The following is a 19,185-nucleotide window of genomic DNA, read 5'->3' on the forward strand; positions in this document are numbered from 1 at the left end:
GAAGCGGGAAGCGAATCGCCTCGATTTCGCCGCTCACGCAACGCGGATAGTTTGGGGGACCGAGAACATCGTGTGTGTGTGTGTGTGTGTGTGTGTACGAGGGGGCCCCGGTGTGGGGCGGGGGGTTTGGGGTTTATTCCTTCCAACTCCTTCAGCTTCCTTCTTTCTTCCAAGTCAGACCGTCAGAACCCCCTCCCCATCATTCCCGGAGTCCCGGTCTGTAGGCCTGTGTGTGGGCTGCCTTGTCCTTGCCGTCGACTCGCGTGGCCCCCTCGCCCCGCCTGGGTGCTCGCCACGGCGCCTCTGGGCTCACCCGCGTTCCGTTCAACGTGTTCGGTTAGGCTCTAACCAGGGACTGCGCGCGTGTGCCCAGGCTGGCCCCCTGCCCGCTGAGAGCCTCAGGTCTGCGCCGGGCACGGTTCTCCTCGAATATGCGTGTGCACTCGCAGCTCCTTCGCCCGGACTCCGTCTCCGCTCCCTGGTCCCCCACCGTTCTGAAGTGCCCTTCCACTCTGATCCTTCTGTATCTGCGGCGGTCTTTGCTCTGCTACATTTGAACGTGTTGTTAGGCTGTCCATCTGCTCATAGTCTATTGTGATGATCACAAGGGATTAAATTATTCTTGAAATTAAACATCAGTTCAGTTTTGAATTTTAAATCAAAGATCACCGAGAGCTAAATTTGGTGATCTGTTTTTGCTACTTTGTTACTTTTAAGCCTTTCTACTTCATGAAGTCCCTTTTGAACCTGAATACTTTAAGTCAACACTAGTCACAATGAAAAAATACCCAGTTCTATGTATTTTACTTTAGGGTGCTGATGCGACAGCTAGTTGGTGCCTGAAAATATAGAGGGAAACTGTTTTTGTTGTTTTATGTGTCAAAGTGACAACAATGAAAATGCTCATGGATTGGCCTTTAAAACAGAGCCCTAACAGAAATGTGTAAATGAACAACACCGAAGGCCTTTTTATTTACTCAACAGATATTTTATCTAGCACCTACCATGTTCCGGGACTGTTGGATATAGCAGTTAGCAAAACAGAAACAAATCCTCAAGTCCTCACAGAGCGTACGTTCTTAACTAAACAGACGCCTTGTTTCATATATGTTGATGGTTTACATTCAGATAGGCCAAAAAGCATCTTTGGAGATCTCAGGTATGTGGCATAAAGTGATACTTCCAATAAAGTGATTTTATTTGAAATGCTGTGGCCATACATGTATGACCACAAGCTCTAAGAATCAAGGGAATTCTCATTTAAGTCCTTAAAAAGAGATGTTATCCATATCACTGAAAAGTTTCATGCACAAGAAGAAGGTAGGGATAAGTTAGGGAAAAAGAGTGTTTAAATGTTTATTTCAGAAATTTGGAGCTAAGGAAGGAAATATCAATTGAATATAAATATGTTTTGAAGGGGCATATGATATTCACCAAAATCAGGTATTCTTGAGCTTTTCATGGGTCACGGATCCCTTAAAGAATCTAATCAAGCCGTGGAGTTTCTCCCAAAAGTGTACCTGTGCAACCTCCATATAAAAATTTTAATGACATTTCAAGGGAATCGGCAGATTTCCTGAAGCCGGATCTGTGGACCCTGAAAGACCTTGAGATGAGAACATCTGCTTTGACTTGGGCTCAATTCTGCAGTCATTTAAAATCTGCTTTTTGGAGTCAAATATAGGTAACTTTAATACTTGACTATAAAAGTATACTCATTGACATTTGTGAACAGGAACATCCAAAATCGTACAGATCCATGTTGCCTATAACAGCATAGGTTTTTGGATGGACTCTAAAACATGATGTTATGATTCTACATGAACTGTTCAGACAGAAGAGTAAACATAACCTCAGGAAGTGATGCTGAGTAATAGTAAAGAGAACAGCGCATCTTGCTCGAAACGTACCCACGGCCGGAGCTGAGAAGCAGCTGCTGGACTTCATGACGTTCTTCTATTTGAAGATGAAATGAAGTTATTTAGTAAATGGGGGCATTTAAGTAAACTGTTAGCCTTATCATTACCCCAGCTAGGGCACTGAGCCCCAAGGAAGGTAAATGTTAGCATTCAGGATTCTGTGTATTTTCTTTAATGCTAGCTTCGGAATATAATCAAACCAGTGGAAATAGAGGCATTACCTATATTTCTAATCATTTAAAAATATTTTGGTGGTGGGAATAGGTGCGTAGGAAGATAGTTAGCCAGACAACCCTTACTCATATATGATACCCTGGGGACAAAATAGGCAGCTAGAATTCTACCCCAAACTTAAAAGTGTGTGTATGGGGCGGGTGGGATAGGGGGGTGGGGGAAGGGGATTCACAAAGTAGTTCTTAGACAGTGGAATGATATTAAGGTACATTTTACTTACTAAAAAATTTTTTTTAATGTCCAAATGGCTTTTATCTAATTGGCTCTGATGAAATTATTCCGAACTAATGGAAAATTAGGAGTGAAGAGTTTCAAAGGAAAAAGGGTCAAAATAGAAATGAAAGGTTGTGTTTATGGCTTAGGCCTAGATGATGGAAGGTTTTTCTTAGGTGCAGGCCTGACCTTATGGACATGCAGCCGATGGCACGATTAATCTCAAAATCTTTTCCATTCAGGTAACAACTAAGGCAATTTTAATAAAGTTTTGAATGTTAAATTCTAAATATGTAACAGCTTATTACGGAAGTAGTTCTAAAGCTTGGTTGGAAGCAGGCCTGGACTTGTTCAAACCGCAGTGTTTTTCGCGTAGTTCCCATCGGTCAGGAATGTCAGTCCCAGAACGTGATAAAGCGCCTACTTGAGTTCTTCGGGATATAAATGCAGACTTCCACGTGTTTATGATATAATAATAATAGTTAATGTAACCATAGAACATGTGACTTAAAAGTTGCAAATGGATATTAAACCTCTTTTGTTATGAATAGTGATCAATAATAATCATTCAAAATATCCATAGGTGAAATATGCTAATGTGAGCATTGGCCGTGACTCACAGATCTTCAGTGTAATAGCTTTTTTTTTTAATGGGCAGGAAGCCCAATGAAGAAGAAGCCTAATCTGGGGTAGCTTCTGTTTCCATTTCATCTTGAATGTAGTGTCTACGTGGCTTATGTCCAAGTTTTTAATAGTGCGTTTGTGATAGGTTCCAAAGATTTCAAAGTAATAATAATAAAAAAAAATATGTAAGGCACATCAAAGAAATATGTAAGAAATTATTTGAAAATCTGAAAAAACCACGTAAGGAAAAAGTCAAGGAAATCTTATAAAGCAAAGAAATAATGTAATATACCACACATTTGAAATGTTTCAGTTGTCATTTTGAGCTACATTAAAATGGTTGAAAATATTGAGCTCTTGACATCGCTATTATATTTTAAGGGAATTGGAGTGCATGGCAGGTATACCATATAGGCTGGATATTCATTCTGGAAACTTCTAATTTTCAGATCAGACCTGAGACGTTACCCCTTAAATGATCCTTATTTGTAAGGGTCAGGTACCTTAAATTAGAGATTACTTGAAACATTCTCCTTAGGGTTTTTCACAGGCTGCCTTTAGTGGGAAATGAAGTGACATTACTTCATTTGCCTCGACAGTAATTTTCATTCTGAGTGTTCTATGTGCCAGGGACATTGCAGGGATCATTTATTTAGCACGAGCAGGCTAAGACTGGCTGTGCTTTCAAAGTCACAACCAAGTTTTAGAACTTGTTACAGGAGTCTTTGAAGAGCAGGGATAACTGCAAGGTTAAATTTTTATAAAGCAATGAATACCTTTACGCTGAGGTACCAATTGCCCAGCACTTGCACTTGACTCTATGTTAAAGCATCTTTAAGCGATCACTGCTTGCATCAGAGAAATGTAATCAGTCCTCTTAAGATCAAGGATTGAATAGGCATAGGCACAACGCCTTTCAGTTTAATCACTCTCTGCCTGGATTCTGGGAAATGTTACTGTATAAAACTTAAAAGCATAAGGTATGCACAGAAACATGATAACTGACATTAACTTTCGTTATATACTGTGGTAAAGCGAATAGAACATTAGAATAGTATTCTCGTGATTTTGACTTTGGTCTCAGCTCCTGATTTGGGGCCTCAGCTTTTTTACATTAAAAGAGGTCTGAACTAGGTTTATTTTTTAAAAGGCCCTTTACTAGTTGTTCTTGTCCACGTTGCGGAACCATTGGACTAAACGGGTTGGGATAAAGGTCATTATTTGGATTATTTATTTTTTCTCTTAAGGAATTCCCTTCACAGCAGTATGATCTTTGTAGACATATAGAATTATTTACAGAGCCATAGGGTTCTTTAAGTTTATTTTGCCCAGCTTCTTTCTTTCCTAGAGGAGACAGCTGAAGCTGGAGAAGTAGCTTCCATCAATTGGCATTACATGGCGGCAACCTACTGTCTTTGAAGGTTCAAACTAACCAGTACATTTTACGTTTTAGTGAATTTAATCTACAATGTGGACATACAGTATTGGGATCGCATACTGTTTCTTAAAATCTTTTGTTACTCTTAGTTCTGACTCAAAGTATTGGGAGTAAGAGTGCAATTAAAAAATGAACCCAACAGATCTTAGTTTGGAGGGCCCTTAAGGTCATGTCCACTGGGGGGAGAAAAAAATTACGAACGGGTACAGAAGGGCATCAACACGCCGGTCTGCTTTACTGGAAGCGCGAAGGGACTCCGGGCTTTTCTTCCTTTTTTTCTTTCCGTCCTTAAACATTTAGCTAACATCCGTTTGGAGCTGTCTGGCTGACAAGAGCAATCTGTCCTTTTGGCGTCTTCTCTCCCAAGCCCTAGCACACCTGGTCAGGTTCCTGGGCTCTTCGCGTGCACGGCCCGCCGAGCGGCTGCTGGGTCAAGTGTCCGCTTAACAAGCTCGCTCGAGCCGAGTCGTGAGCGGCGGCTGCTGCCTGCTGGTCCCATTTCCTCCCGCCGCCGCCCGGGTAGGGAGTGGCTCTCCCAGGACTTGCCGCGTTTTCGTGCTCGGGCACTGGAGTTCAGCGGCCCCGGCGGCGTCGTGTGGCGCTTCGGCTCAGACCTTGACTTTGCATTCTGTCGTCCGGGGCTGCGAGTCCTCCCCTGCTTCTGCGCGCTCTCCGCCGCCCGTCCCAGTTTCCTGTGAGCCACAGGGATCGCTCTCTCTGAACGAAAAGTTCCCGGAGCGCCGTGGAGCCTCCCGGAAAACGCTCTCGTCTTCCGCGTGCGCCGGATGGGGGTGGGGGAGGGCCGGGAACCCAGCGCCGCGGTGGCGGTCGCGGGAAGGGCCCGGCCCCAGGCGCAGGCGGGAGAGGTGCGGGGCGTCGGCGGATGGCGGGGGCGGGGGATGGATGGGGGTGCCTCTCATTCAGCCAGCGAGGCCCAGGTCTCTCCGGGGAGATCCTGGGTCCTAGAGGTGGCGGGGTGCACCCAGGGGCGTGGGGAGGAGACTCGGCCCCCTTCCACCCCAGGGGCCGTGCGCGCCCCTGCTGCCCAGGACCCGGGGGCGGGAGCAGGGCCAGCGCAGGGCCTGCGCGGTGGCTGCGGAGGCGGCTTGTCTCCCGCGCGCTCCCGCCCACCCCGGGAGCCCAGGCCACGCGGGCCGTGGGAGGCTGTCCCGACCCCCGTCACCCCGTGTGCGCACCCGCGCTGCTCGCGCTCGGGGCCAGGACCCCTCCGCCTCCCCGGGCCGGCGCCCGCGGGCCGTGGACCGGCGTGCGCGCCGCTCCGGCCGGAGCCCGGCGGAGGAGCCCGGGGGGCGCTCGAGCCCGGGGGGCGCTCGGTCCCGGGGGCGGAAGATGGCGGCGGCGGCCAGGCGCGGGGCTCCCCCCTGACCGCCGCCGCCGCCCCCGCCGGGCGGTGCTGTGTCCCCGCAGGAGTCGGACAGGATGGCCGGGGCCGGCGGCCAGCACCCCCCACCGGGGGCCGCGGGCGGAGCGGCGGCCGGGGCCGGCGCTGCGGTCTCCCCCGTCACCGCCTCGGCGGGGCCCGGAGAGGATTCGTCCGACTGCGAATCGGAACAAGAGGGACCCCAGAAGCTGATCCGCAAAGTGTCCACCTCGGGGCAGATCCGGACCAAGGTGAGCCGGGCGCGGCGGAGGCGGCAGCGCGGGCAGCGGAGGGAGCGCGCCCGGGGCGCATGTGACCGCGGCGACGCGGCAGGGGACACCGGCCGCGCGCGCGGGCCGCCGGGGCGGGCTGCGGGGCAGCTGGGGCCGCAGAGGCGGAGAGGGAGCGAACCCGGCGCGGCGGGGAGCGTGGGAGACGCGGAGTTTCCCCTCGGGTCGCTTCGAGTGTTCCAGTTCTGGTCCCCTCTCCCCCACCCCGCGTGCGGAGGCTCCGTGGCGCGCGTGCCCGGCGCGGGGAGAGTGCGGGTCCACCAGCCCGAGCTGCAGCGACCCGCCACTCTCCCTTCCCGCGGGCCACGGTCTGTCCCCGGCCCACTCTTGGGGTGCATGGGCGGACAGGTGACACCGGCCAGTCCCTGTGCCTCCTGCTGCGGTTTGGAAGGCAGAAGCGGGGGCGGGCCGGGGGACGCCAGTGCTAAACGATGCTCGCGGTTATCCGCGCCCTACGTGGCGCCAACAGCAGACCAAGCTTTCGCGTCGTAGTTTCCCGCTAAGTGTAGAGTTCAAATCTTAACCAACACACTCGTGGTTATTTTTAATGATGAAAAGTAACCTCTTTGTGTTATATGGAGATTCGCTGTTGTTTATGTAATAGATGCTGTTGACCTTTGAGGGCTCAAAGTTGAGAGTTTTCATTTGATCATGAATAGTACATAGCGAATGCTTACGACTGAAGGATTTATTCTAATTTTCATCATAGTGTAAAAACCATCACACGGAAAGCTGGTCATCACTGGGGGACTTTAATGAGGAATTAGAAAAGGGAACCAATAAAATCATTGGATTTGTGTGCTCTCTTTACAAATTAACTTGTGAAAGTTAATTAATTCTATATCTATTTTTATGAGAATTTGTTTTCTAAGGTCAATAGATCCCTATATGAAAATAGAACTTTTATTATATGCCTGTGGACTCATGTTTGTATTAGCCTGCCTCCTTATTTGCTAAAATAAATATGTGTAAGCAGGCACACAGCTGTTAACAAGATTGCAGTTAGTGAAGAGTCGGGGATTGTTTCAGTCATTCTTTTAAGAGTACATCTTGCAACTCCTTTTAATAGTGACATTTTTGAATTTTATAGAACTTGTGAAAAATTTAGGATATGGGGTTTAATAGGTTTTTAGGACATTAAGGCTAAACAAGATAGGGGCTTTGCTAACAGTGCCTTTAACATTTGAAATCTTAATTTTAAAAACGCTCATGAAACTCAATTGACAAAAGGCAAGTTTTTAAAAAATGATATATTTTATATATTCATGTAAAACGCTTAAAATTCCATGCATTCATATAGCAGGATTAACCAGTAAATTTATACAGTTTGAAAGAAAATTTAGAGATGGCTCTAATTTCAGTTGAAGAAAGTCAAACAACAAACTTGGTAGATTTCATCAACTCATGGTAATAGCTAAAATTCTACTCTTTAAATTAGATATTTATGGTTTGGGGCAAAGAAGCTTTATTGAGACTAAGAGTAAAATCAGAAAGTACGTTTATTGTTAGTTTTCCATTTAACTTTCCAATGAAAACAGAGCACATATAGATTATCAGTGATCGTTAAATGAAATATTCCTTAAATATCCCAAGAATTTCAGAAATTCTTCATTTTATACTAGCTCATATAAGTGCATATAAGTTCATCAGCAATTTCATATACGAACAGCAGAGATCAGGGCCTAAAACTTACTTCTGAGACCAGTGAGCCTCAGCATCCCTGCCTGCCCCCATCCCCAGTCCAGACCGTTCACGTGTGCTACGGATTTCATCAGTTACGTCTCTTCAGCACAGGTATCGATTCTTGGGGAATAGGGCGAGGAAGGTGAGAGAATTCATAGAATGAGAACTGCTAAAATTAATACCAGTTCCTGTTCTTTAATTATGATCCAGATAAGAGTTAAGGAAAAAGATCTTTAGAAAAAGACAGTCAGTCCCCTCCACAGATGTGTAAGATGGGGGAAGAGGAGGCCTCAGGACTAGCCCATGGACTACTGGTTTTTAAGACATCAGTAGCAGTTCTCGCTCCTCCATCCTGAAGATACACCAAGGGGCCACCAGGTCTGACAGCTTGTGTTTGCGAGTGGCATCTTTGATCCTGGTTGCATAGCAGCCTGGGCTAGTGTGTGTGGCACACATACACGTATTTCCACACATATACACGTGCTTATAAATGTATGTGTATATACGCTCTTTATAAAGCATTTATACATAAACAAAAGGCCTACAGCAGAGTGAGTTACGCACAGATAAAAAATATTTCTTAAATGAATGATTGTGTACATATTACATATTTATATATATTGCTTTATATATATGGATATTATTGTTAAAATGTAGCGCTAATTTTAGTTTTCCTCAAGATCCTTAGGATCATAAAGCCGTTTGGTACCCAGTTTAGGTTCAGAGTGAAAAAAGACCACTAACTTAAGTAATTACCTTATATTCAAAGTGTTCTTTGTTATAAATACTGGTTATGTTTTCAGTAATTTGAATGTTGGTAAAGAAACTAAAGTTAATTATGGCATTTGGAAGAGTAATGCATGCATATAATAAGACATTCAAACAGTGTGAAAGGGTATTAGGTGATGGGAGGGTATCCTGTGGAAGGTAAGCTCCCGCCCACCTCCCCTTCTAGCCTCTGTTGGCATTTTCTTGGTGTCCTAGGAAATTTTTATGCATGTACATATACTTCATTAAAAAAATACTAATGGGAGCATTCTGTATACATGCTTTGTCTTGTTCATTTGGAAATATAATACAGAGATCATTTCCCTAACAGTATATATACATCTACCTTATTCTTTTTAATAATGGCAAAGTATTCCATTGTATGAGGTCGAACTAAGTGTAGTTCAACTATTTCAGTGGGTCAAAAATGGTCAAAAATAGAGTGGTGGTTATCAGGAACTGGGGGATGGGAGGAATGGTTGGTCAAGGGTACAAACTTTGAGTTATAAAATGAATAAGTTCTGGGGATCTAATGTACAGCATAGTGACTATAGTTAATAATACCGTATCGTATATTTGAAATTTGCTTAGAGAATAGATGGTAAGTGTTATCACACACACAAATGGTAACTATGTGAAGTGATGGATATGTTAATTAACTTAATCGTGGTAATCATTTCACAATGTATGTGTCTATCGAATCACCACATTGTATACTTTAAGTATATGCAATTTTATTTGTCAGTTATATCTCAATAAAGCTGGGAAAAAATGGTAGAAAATGGAAATTTCATATGGTTCATTCTAACATGGTATAGGAAATACCAGTTCTCTGTGGAAGGAAATACGGGTTATTTTAGGACAGCAGTAATTTCAGGGTTTTTGTTTTTGTTTCTGAATGGATGTGATGACTTTTTAAGTAAAGACAAGACTGGAGAATACTCCTCACGTTAATGTGGTTTAATAAAATCCTCACGCACGTTCTAGTGCCTTCATCTCACCCCATATCAGATACTCTCATTTTCCAGTTTTCCTTGGTGACCTTTTGACTAATTTTATCTTTCTCTGTTTTTCACTCTATTCCTTTCTCTGTATCCCCTTAGTGGGATTTCAGGTCTCATCTAGCTACCCAGGTGCTAGACCATTTTATGGCCGCTTCTGTTTCCCCAAAGGAAAAAAAAAAATCGCTTATATATAAAAATGGAAATAGTACTGATGTGGGGAGGGCAAGCTGTAACTTGTCATATCTCTTTCTCTCTCTTTACCCTTGGCACTTATCCCTAGAGCCTTGATCCTGTCTTCAGCAGGAGGCTGATTTTACATTCAGGTACCTGAGAATTTCGCAGGTATTTCCTGAGAATGAGACATCCTGAAACAACACTAATACAAACTCAGATCAGCTTGGTTTTGAACATGAATGTGAAGGAGGCTTTGTTTGCTTTTTGTCCACCCGTGGATACGGTAGCCTTTCATTTCATAGGGAATGACTGCGGAACCTTGGGGGAGTGAATGGACCAGGAACGTTCACCTGTCACAAACTAAATGATGTAAACAAATGGGAACTATCTCAATGACTTTTCTGATATTGGATTATCTCTGCCAAGGTCTTAAAGCTTCGTGTATCAAAAGTACCTCCTAATTGGGTTTTTTAACAGTCTCTCCTTTTTTTTTTTGGTGACATTGATATGTCTTCCTACAGTTAATTTTGAATGTCCATATATGAGTCTCTAAATTTAGGTAAAACGTACATAAACACTGGAGATTCAGGGCTTCGCAACATTGTATCTGGATTAAGACATCTCTTTAAGCCCATTAAGAAAAGAAAACTCACCATATTCTTCAATTAGTATCTTGGTTTTAGTTTGACATGAAAGATGTATAAATAAACCCTTGTACCTTTGTGGTAAGGCAGTATATGGATTGATTTGTATTTCTTTTTACTGCTTTATGAGATGCAATTTGTGCAATTAAAATTATCTTTTACCATAAGCTGTAGGTAGAGTAGACTAGGGAAGACTCGCACAGAGTTTTTCAAATAGTAGGTGGCAGCCCCGTTAAGTGGATCATGATGGTTCACATCCAGCATTTAAAACAAACAGCATAGATTAGAAAATATATTTAAAACAAACAGCATAGATTAGAAAATATTATTTAAAACTTCTACCCATAGTTCTGGGTGGAAACTTTGGATTGGGTAGTGATCCAAATAGGACAAGAAACAGAAACATGGCCAGAAAATTATTAAGAAAGGAGAATAAAATAATACTGACATGTTTATCGTCGAGGAACTCAATATGATTTGAGAGACCAGGAGGAACTCTTCCATTTTGACAAGCGATAAGCAGGAAGATATCTTAACTAATAAGAATAATTAACATTCATCTAGGGCAGAAGTTGGCTAACTTTTTCTGTAAAGGGTCAGATAGTTAATATTTTTAACTTTGTGGGCCAAAAGATCTGTTTCAAAATCACTCAGCTCTACTGTTTCAGTGTAAAAGAAGCAATAGACAATACTTAAGTGTGGCTGTGTTCCAATAAAACTTTATGTAAGGACACTAAAACTTGAATTCATAAAATTTCCATGTGTTAAGAAGTAGTCTTTTTTATTTTTATTTTTTTTAAAGCCATTTAAATATGTAAAAACCTTCTTAGCTTGTGGCTGTACAAAATTAGGTACCAGAAGGATACAGCCCATAGATTTGGCTCGTGGGCTGTAGTTTGCTGACTCCTATCCTCAATGAAGGAAAATAAGATTTGCAAAGCACTGCGACATTAAGGTGCTGCTAAATACGATCAGGATTTAAGGGACCAAATAAAGCTAGTTTTCGATCCATGTAAAAATCTCATCTTTGTAGAACATTTTATTTTTAGCTTGGTTTGCGTCTTTGCTTCCATTTTAATGTGAACTAAATATAGACTGGAAACTTTGAGTCTTGGTACAGTAATATATGGTATAACAGCTTTCCATTTTGATTACGAGTTAAACATGCTATCCCATTATTAAAGATGAGAGATAATAAATAATTTACTAAACCTTTACATGTAACTTAAGATGCATGATTTGAAGGTATCTAAATTTAGAAAGCTTTCACTTAGTTTAAGGTCACATGTTTGCTATTGTGGTGTGAGTGATGAAGGTTATCTGAAACTCCTATTGGAAACAAGGGGCGGGGGGGGGCTCCTCTTTGTTTCCAGGGGACAGGATTTCACTCATATTGGATTTGTTAGGCTTTACTTACTCAGGAAGTGTGTTTATAAGCAAAGGTTTTAATTAAAGAGAGTTTGTTTTATGTCTAAAAATAGACCTTTAAAAAAGACCATAACATGTTAGTGCATTACATTTTCCCTTGGCAGATTTGTTCGGTCTTGTTGGGTAGCGAGTCTTTTTCTCTCTGACTAGTTACTTGAAAACACGTTTGTTATTTTCGATTTGGTGAAGTGGCTTAACGTTATCAATAACCATTATTGATAATAGCCGGAGTTTCGGATTCCGTGTGCATTGTTTCTATTTTAGGTTATCACTTATCTTTTTTTTCCAGTGAACATACGTGGTAATAATTGTTCCCTGTACTTTTTGTTGTGGGGGTGTTTGGAAGACTGTTAGGCTCTTGTTCTGTACCAAGGAAATCAGGTTAACTTTATCGTGTGTGGAGTCAGGTTCTGTGCCGTTTGATGAGCAGGGCGTTGCAAACCACCAGAATGTAATTCACCGTAATAAATCTTCTTTGTCTAAGCTTGGAGCATGTATGTCAGAACTTCAAAAATACCTTCCTGCTTAGCATTTTATTGTTTACCCAGCACTTTTACGTACCTGGTCTTATTTAACAGTCGCGTAAAATTATCCGAATTTTACACACGATAAGATTGAGACCGAGTTTGCGTATCTGCTGAGCAAATGGCAGGGCTGGAACTTGTAACCCCTGAACCGGTATTCCTTGCCACCGTGGAGATGGGGGGAGAGTAGGGGGATGGGGGAATCGGGGGGGGGGGTCCAGATGCTTTCTTCCATAGTCCCACAAACTTCTCAGGTTTCGAAACTTGACCTCGTCAGTGCGCAGTGCATGGATGGATGCAGGGGTCTCCTCAGTCCTCTGCGCTCCTCCCTCCCTGCCCTCCTCCTTCCTGCCCTGCCCTTGGTTAATTCGATTAATCTGTGAGCATGTCTCTCACCAATAGTTTAGGTTTCATAATCGCCCTTTTACATTCAATTCCCATATTTTTAGTGATGTATTTAAGTAGATGTGTGAAAAGCGAATTTCGTATTAAGTTTCAGCTGAAATTTATATTAATTGTAATTACCGTTAGCAGAATCATGGAGTTACTTTGAAAACATGCTTCAGAAGGACAAATTTAGAAGAAATGCCTGTAGGTATCTACCTCTTCAAAAAGGTTTTCAAAGAAGACTGTTAGTTTCACTTCCATAAGGTGTTATTTTTAAAAGGTCATGATACAGCATTAAAAAAAAAAAAATCATACAAAGTAATTTTCCATTTGGCCTGTTAAAACATAGTTGAAAAAATATGAGTAAATTTTATTTTTAACTAGCGAAGGAATAAAAATGACATTTTCGGGGCTAGCTCTCTCCATCTGATAATTTTATTTACATGAGAAAAGGTGCAGTGTGTTTACCTGAGCAGACACACTGTTTGGAGTTGGGCTCCGTGTACAAACTCATATAGTACTTTTAAAATTATGCGATAATATTTTATCTATATGAATGTACAATGCCTCTGTAGTTTGTGAAGCACAATGGTAAAATGAGCTTCGGAACTAGAGAACTTTCAGTGCCGGCATCAACCCGTGTGCTCCCCTTTACTCCTTTGTTGCCCCTCAGTTCATTCAGAAAAGGTGTCGATGATGTTCCAGGCACCGCCCTAGATGCCAGGGATCGGGCGGTAAAGAGAAACAAAGCAGACGAGAACCTCCGCCTTCATGGAGCTGGCGTTTTAATGCGAGGAGAATTTGTAAACGCGTAAACGTGTAAAAAGCATCATATGTTAGAAAGCGGAAAGGCTATAGGGAAGAGTAAGGTGGGAACGGGCCTGGAAGGGAGGCGGGAGGAGAAGGTTTTCCTGAGCAGGTGACATCCGAGCAGTGACCTTGAGGCAATGAGCCATGCAGACCTCTGGGAAGAGTTTGGGCAGAAGGAACAGCATCTGTTCCTTCTGAAGGAACAGAAGCTGCAACAGGAAGGGGTCAGTGGGGCTGACGTGGGGGTGCGGAGCAGGTAGGAAGTTGGAGGTAAGTGAACAGTGTCCAGAGTAACATAGAGAAGAGTTCTTAGCCTAGTTCATGCATTCCACGGCATGGAGGGGCCTCGGAGGGCTCCCCGAATTTTCTGTCCATGTATATGCCCCTCAGAAGACAAAACCACTGATTTGAGAAGGGGAATTGCAGGACAGACAGTAAAAGGTAGTTGAGACACACACACACACACACACACACACACACACACACACACACACACACACACACTATGACCATCCACTGTCATCGTCATGTGGAGAAATGCTAAAGTTGGGGGTTGGGTTCAGTGGAATGAAATGAGAGGCAGCATAAACAGCAGGGTTCCCTGGTGCAGTCAGGTATGGTCGGGTTTGCTGCTCAGCTCTTTTATGTAGGTGACCTTAATTCATGTTACTTAGTGTTACTGGAAACGCGGAGCCCATGAATGATATCTGTGTCTCCCCATTCTTCCCAGGCTGCCTTCAGACTCCATTTCCGCCTTGCAGATAGGTGGGGCTGTGTAACTGAGTCCTGCCCGTGGAATATGGGGGGAGTGATCCGTGTTTGTCACTTAGCCTCTGATGCTGTTTTTGGGACTGTCCGTCCTCTGTCCCTTCCGGCACCTGCCAGCTAAATGCGGCATCCGGTGGAAGGAGCTTGAATCTCGGAACCACTTTGTGGAACAGCCTCTGTCCTCCTGCCCCCGAACCACAGTGCATTGTGACACGAGAGGGCAACAGACCCCTGCGTTATGTTAACCCCCTGAGCTTTGGACACTGTTTGCTATCGACAGTTGGCACACTCCGACCGATGCACTTCAGTCTCTATGAGCTTCAGATTTCTCATTTGAAAACAAGTCTAGTGATTCCTACCTGTAGGTGGTAACGAGGATGAAAGATGTAACACAGTATGCTTTGGTATCTCTGATCATTAGAATTATTTTTTTAATTGGTATAAAATCCCAATAACTCAATTATTCCTGACACATCTCTCTTCTAAATGGTTTAATCATTAGGATATATAGACCACCACCCTTTGTCAACTATTTAAAGGACTTGATAAAACTATTATATGTTTACAGGCCATTATTTGATCATTTTAAAAAATGTCTTTGCCAGCACAAAAGACCCTTTGGACATACGAAAACCCCACACTGCAGGAACCGTGAGAACAGGCTCACTCTGCGTGATGATTTAGTTGGGGCCAACCTGGTTTCTAGAGCGATGTATGTTACAGGGTCTTGTGAACAGATACTTCATTCAGAACGAATGACCACTTGGAGGTGGTCACGGAAATAACTGGCCAGGTAGGCTGGTAGGTGTTTTCATGGCCAAATCTTTATCTTGAAAGGATCTTTACGCATCTCTGTCTCCCCCTTCCTCAATTCCTGTTTTCTCCTGAGTCCACAGTCTGGCTTTTGCCCCAACCGACTCATGAGAACTTCTTTTGCAAGGGTCACTAATGATCTAACAGCTGAAATCCGGTGGGCTCTTTTTACTTTCCACTCATCTGTGCTTCTTGCCAATTTTGACACTTCGCCTTTTTTTTTGGCTCACATCTTTCCCTTCTGCTTTCAGGATTCGGATTTCTCTTATCATTCTTATTACCTTTTTACTGCCTCTCAGTCTCTCTCTCAGACTTTTGCTAATGCTAGATGTTTTTGTTCCCTGGGATGCTTATTCTAACTCCGCTCGCCTCTTCCTTAGTCAGTTAGATCAGGCTCCACCTGCCAGCTGTACCAGCCAGCCTCCAGCCGGCACTGTCTCGTGAGATCTGGAGCTTCGTTTCCTTTGCCCCCCGAGACACCTGCTCTAGTGGGTTCCACAGCTGTCTCAGCCTCAACACTCAAATGGGGTAGGTACGTACACATCTCCCCACCTCCTGGCCAAATTTTGCTCCGTGACTTTTTATATCTTATGGAAGTCGCCTCATAGTTAACCTTGACTTTTTGTCTTGCTAATCTCATGAACTCATTTGCCTTCAGCAAATATGCATTTGGAGCCGACTCTGGGTAGGCAGAGTGCTGGGGTCTGGGGTTACAGCTGTGTACAAAGCAGATAGTCCCTTTCCTCACGGAGCTCAGTTAGCATGCACCCAATTTGGTCAGTCATGCATTTTCATACATTATCTCATTTAATCCTCGTAATAAAACTAGGAAGTGGGTAAGTACAGTTATCTCCATTCTGGAAACAAGGAAACCAAGGGCGAGGTACGTTTACTTGCCCAAGGTCACGGAGCTAACAAGCGACTTGTCTGATGCCTGATTTAACTGTTACGTGCTGTCCCTTTGTCTGCGGCGTGTATCTGTCGTGAATTCAGCTTGTCCTGTTTCCGTTGCTGCTCACCCTAACCTTCATTTAACCTTTATCATTTATCGTTTGGATTTTTGCCGTGGGTTTCCTCTCTGGTTCATTCTCTACTCTTCCAGTTACATTTATAAAGGAGGAGGAAGGAAGATCGTAATACGTTTTGCATAAACTCTTGGACACCGACCATTACTGGTGGGGATCAAGCCTAAATTTCTCGCCAGGTCTTCGTAAATCTTTCCCAGTTTTATATTAAATCACCTTTCGGTTCACTGAGCCAATATTGAGTACTATTGTAGGTGCTGGAATGGCAAAATAACATAAAAAAACCCTGCTTCCTAGAGCTTATGTTCGATCGGAGGAGAAGTTAGTTAACGTAAATACAGAATTTATCAGACGTTCATAAGCCTGATAAAGGAGAACAGGAGGAGGGGGAGGGCGTGATGAGTGGCGCGTGGATTTGGTCGCATCGATCTGGGAAGGACTCTTCCCGACGAGGTGATGTTTGGACAGAGATCTGAACCCTGCGGGTATCTGGTGTCAGAGTGGACCAGGCACCGTCGCCAGGGCCAGGGAGTTCCCGTTTGTTCCGTCACCGTCATCCTGTGGCCAGTCACGCCAGCCTCTCCTCTGCTCCCGCAGTAAGGCAGGTGCTGTCACCTTCACGCGCTCGTACTTGTTATTTCGCCGACCTGGGATGCCCTCTATTTTCTGTATCTCTTGCTTTATTTAATTTGATATGCTGTTATTTCTCCCCATTCTGGAAATGTTCCCAGTAGTTTCCATTCAATACTATGTATCAAGCTTAGGTGAAGTATAAGTAGGACTGTGAGACCCAGAGGAAGGCTAGTAGGTTAGTCTATAGAGTGGGGTGTCTGTGCACATGCTCTTTCTCTCTCTCTATATATAATACACATCTATATTACATATGCATGTGTAATGTATACACACAAAAATGCATATACATTATGTGTAAACATATAGCATGTATATTTTTAAAGGTCAGTTATAAACTTGGCCCCAAGCTTGCTGGCAGCCAAAGCAACAAGATCATTTACAGAATTTTTTTGTCGGTGGTGAAAAAGCCCTCTAGATTTTAGCAGGAAAAAAAGTTTTTCTCGATCCCAAAGAAATGTGTTCTGTCAGCCCTCCACTTGGGGATCGCCGAGGGATGCAGACGGTGCTCCCTGGCTTCCACCATGACACACACGGGGATTGTCCTTGTAATGTCGCCCCTCGTAGGGTCCGGACACGATCCTAACTGCAGCTTCATGGCAGCAGTTCCGTGGGGGCATTTAAGTCAGGTAGTTTTAGTTATGGCAAAATCCAGCCATAAAATCCAAAATGTTTTTGAAGACTAAATAAATGGCATGTACTTCAAACAATCTCCCCATTAAAATGGGCAGCTGCCGAAATACTTTCGGAATATGGCGGAAGCTCAGGTTATCTGCTGTTTTTAATTTGTTCAGGTGCACTTGATAAGAGGGGATTGCGTGGGATGTTTTTAGCGAGTGTGGGAAGAAAAATCGGATGTTTCTCGGTGACTCTCAACTTCATTTCACTAATGAAATGATTCTACAGTCACGTTTTTAAAAAAATATGCGTGCAGTGTTTTATAGTGCATTGCAGACTATTAACAAAAAATGTGTACATTTTAGGACGTTATGAAAACAGTGTTGGCCTCACGACTCCCGAGATCGTCTGGGGAGCACTTGGCAGCTGCTTGCGGGGACCTAGCGCATCTGGACCTAGTTTTTGCTTGATTAGAGAGCCACGAGGGTGTCCGGAGGAAGAGCATAGCACGCCGAGGGGAAGGCAAATGCAAAGGCCCTGGGGTGGAAGCACAGCACCCCTGACACAGTCTCAGCATGTCCGGGTGCTCAGGGTGGAGGAGCGAAGTGAGGGAGTGGGGAGACGCAGCAGGACACGACGTCAGAGAGGTCAGGGACCGCGGACGGAGGCCGTCATGATTTCTCTGAGATAATACACAGTTCTAACACAGCCGCGGGCACATAATTAGCACTTATGAGGCGCTACTTATTATAGTGATAGTAAAGGAATACAATAGCTGTTCCATAGCTAGTTCGAACTTTGAAATAAAGTCAGTATCTAAAACAAACTCTTTAGAAGGTTGGAGAGAAATAGCCAGAAAAGGATTTGGGGGTCAAATGAGGGCATTTTTTTTTTTTTTTAAGTGGAATGATTTTTTTTTTTTAATTTTTTTAGGTGAAAGAAGTATATGTTTGTGGTTATAGGAGAATAATCTAGTTGAGACCAAGCACCTAAGGTAGGGAGGGAGAGAGTGTCACTGCGAAGAAGTAAACTTTAGTCATTCAAATTATAAAAAGAAGAAATAAAATACAATAAAATAGAGACCACTAAAAGAAGCTATACAGTTTTAATTATTTTAAATATGCCCTACAGATACATTAATAGTAGGTTCTGCTGGGGGACTCTTGAGATCACATATGCACAGCCGGCATCCCTCTGCCAGTGAAATACAAAGAATGTTTTACTTAGAACGTGTAAAAGAAAGTTCCTCAAAGAAATCAATAGATCTGGTTTGGAATTTTAAAAAACATACAGATGAAACCCTAAGACACATCAGGAACTCATGAGGATTGAAGACAGAACGTCCTTAGCCCAATGCTTGACAGGCAGTGAATGCTGGTCAACGGTCGCCCTCCGTTCCAGAATCCTGACCGTGCGTGGCTCTTGTTACAGAAGGCGCCTCTGTGCGTACAAGGATGCAGGTGAGCGAGGTACTAGTGAAGTCTTTGGTTGTAGTGAAAAACTCCCGTGCTTATTCTGCCTCTGGCAGGCGAGGAGTCACCGCTGTTTGTGAACCTTCATGAAGGTTGGGAAGCGGATGGAGATGTTATAACTAGTCAAGTCTCCACAGTAAGAAGGGATGAGCGCTGGGGGAGATTCAGCTGGCCCCTGGTAATGCTTCTGCCTTGCGGTCATCCACACACGTCGCATTCTAAATTACCGCCATTTGGATGCTCCTGGCCTCTCCCCTCCTCTGCTTGAAGAAGAACCACTCTAGCTTGTTGGGTCAGCTCCCTCATTCTCCTTTGTGTGGGACAGAACCGTGGACATA

At 43.9% G+C, this 19,185-nt stretch overlaps 1 protein-coding gene across 5 annotated transcripts in view; it reads left to right on the plus strand.

The window, feature by feature from the left end:
* Nucleotides 1-4,964: 4,964 nt before the first annotated feature.
* The window catches only part of DGKH (diacylglycerol kinase eta), a 173,262-nt gene continuing 159,041 nt past the window's right edge, over nucleotides 4,965-19,185 (plus strand). For 2 of the 5 annotated variants that reach the window (XM_011369749.2, XM_023536372.1), the window contains exons 1-2: nucleotides 4,965-5,294; nucleotides 5,857-6,060. In XM_011369749.2, coding sequence (XP_011368051.2) covers nucleotides 5,214-5,294; nucleotides 5,857-6,060 — 285 coding nt within the window. In that variant the 5' untranslated portion in view covers nucleotides 4,965-5,213. Of the gene's footprint in view, nucleotides 5,295-5,388; nucleotides 5,397-5,856; nucleotides 6,061-19,185 lie in introns of those variants that run through there. The other 3 variants (XM_011369748.2, XM_023536370.1, XM_023536371.1) reach the window with 3 other exon arrangements.

This window comes from Pteropus vampyrus, unplaced genomic scaffold (genome assembly GCF_000151845.1).
Source record: "Pteropus vampyrus isolate Shadow unplaced genomic scaffold, Pvam_2.0 Scaffold154, whole genome shotgun sequence".
Classification (NCBI taxonomy): Eukaryota; Metazoa; Chordata; class Mammalia; order Chiroptera; family Pteropodidae; genus Pteropus; species Pteropus vampyrus.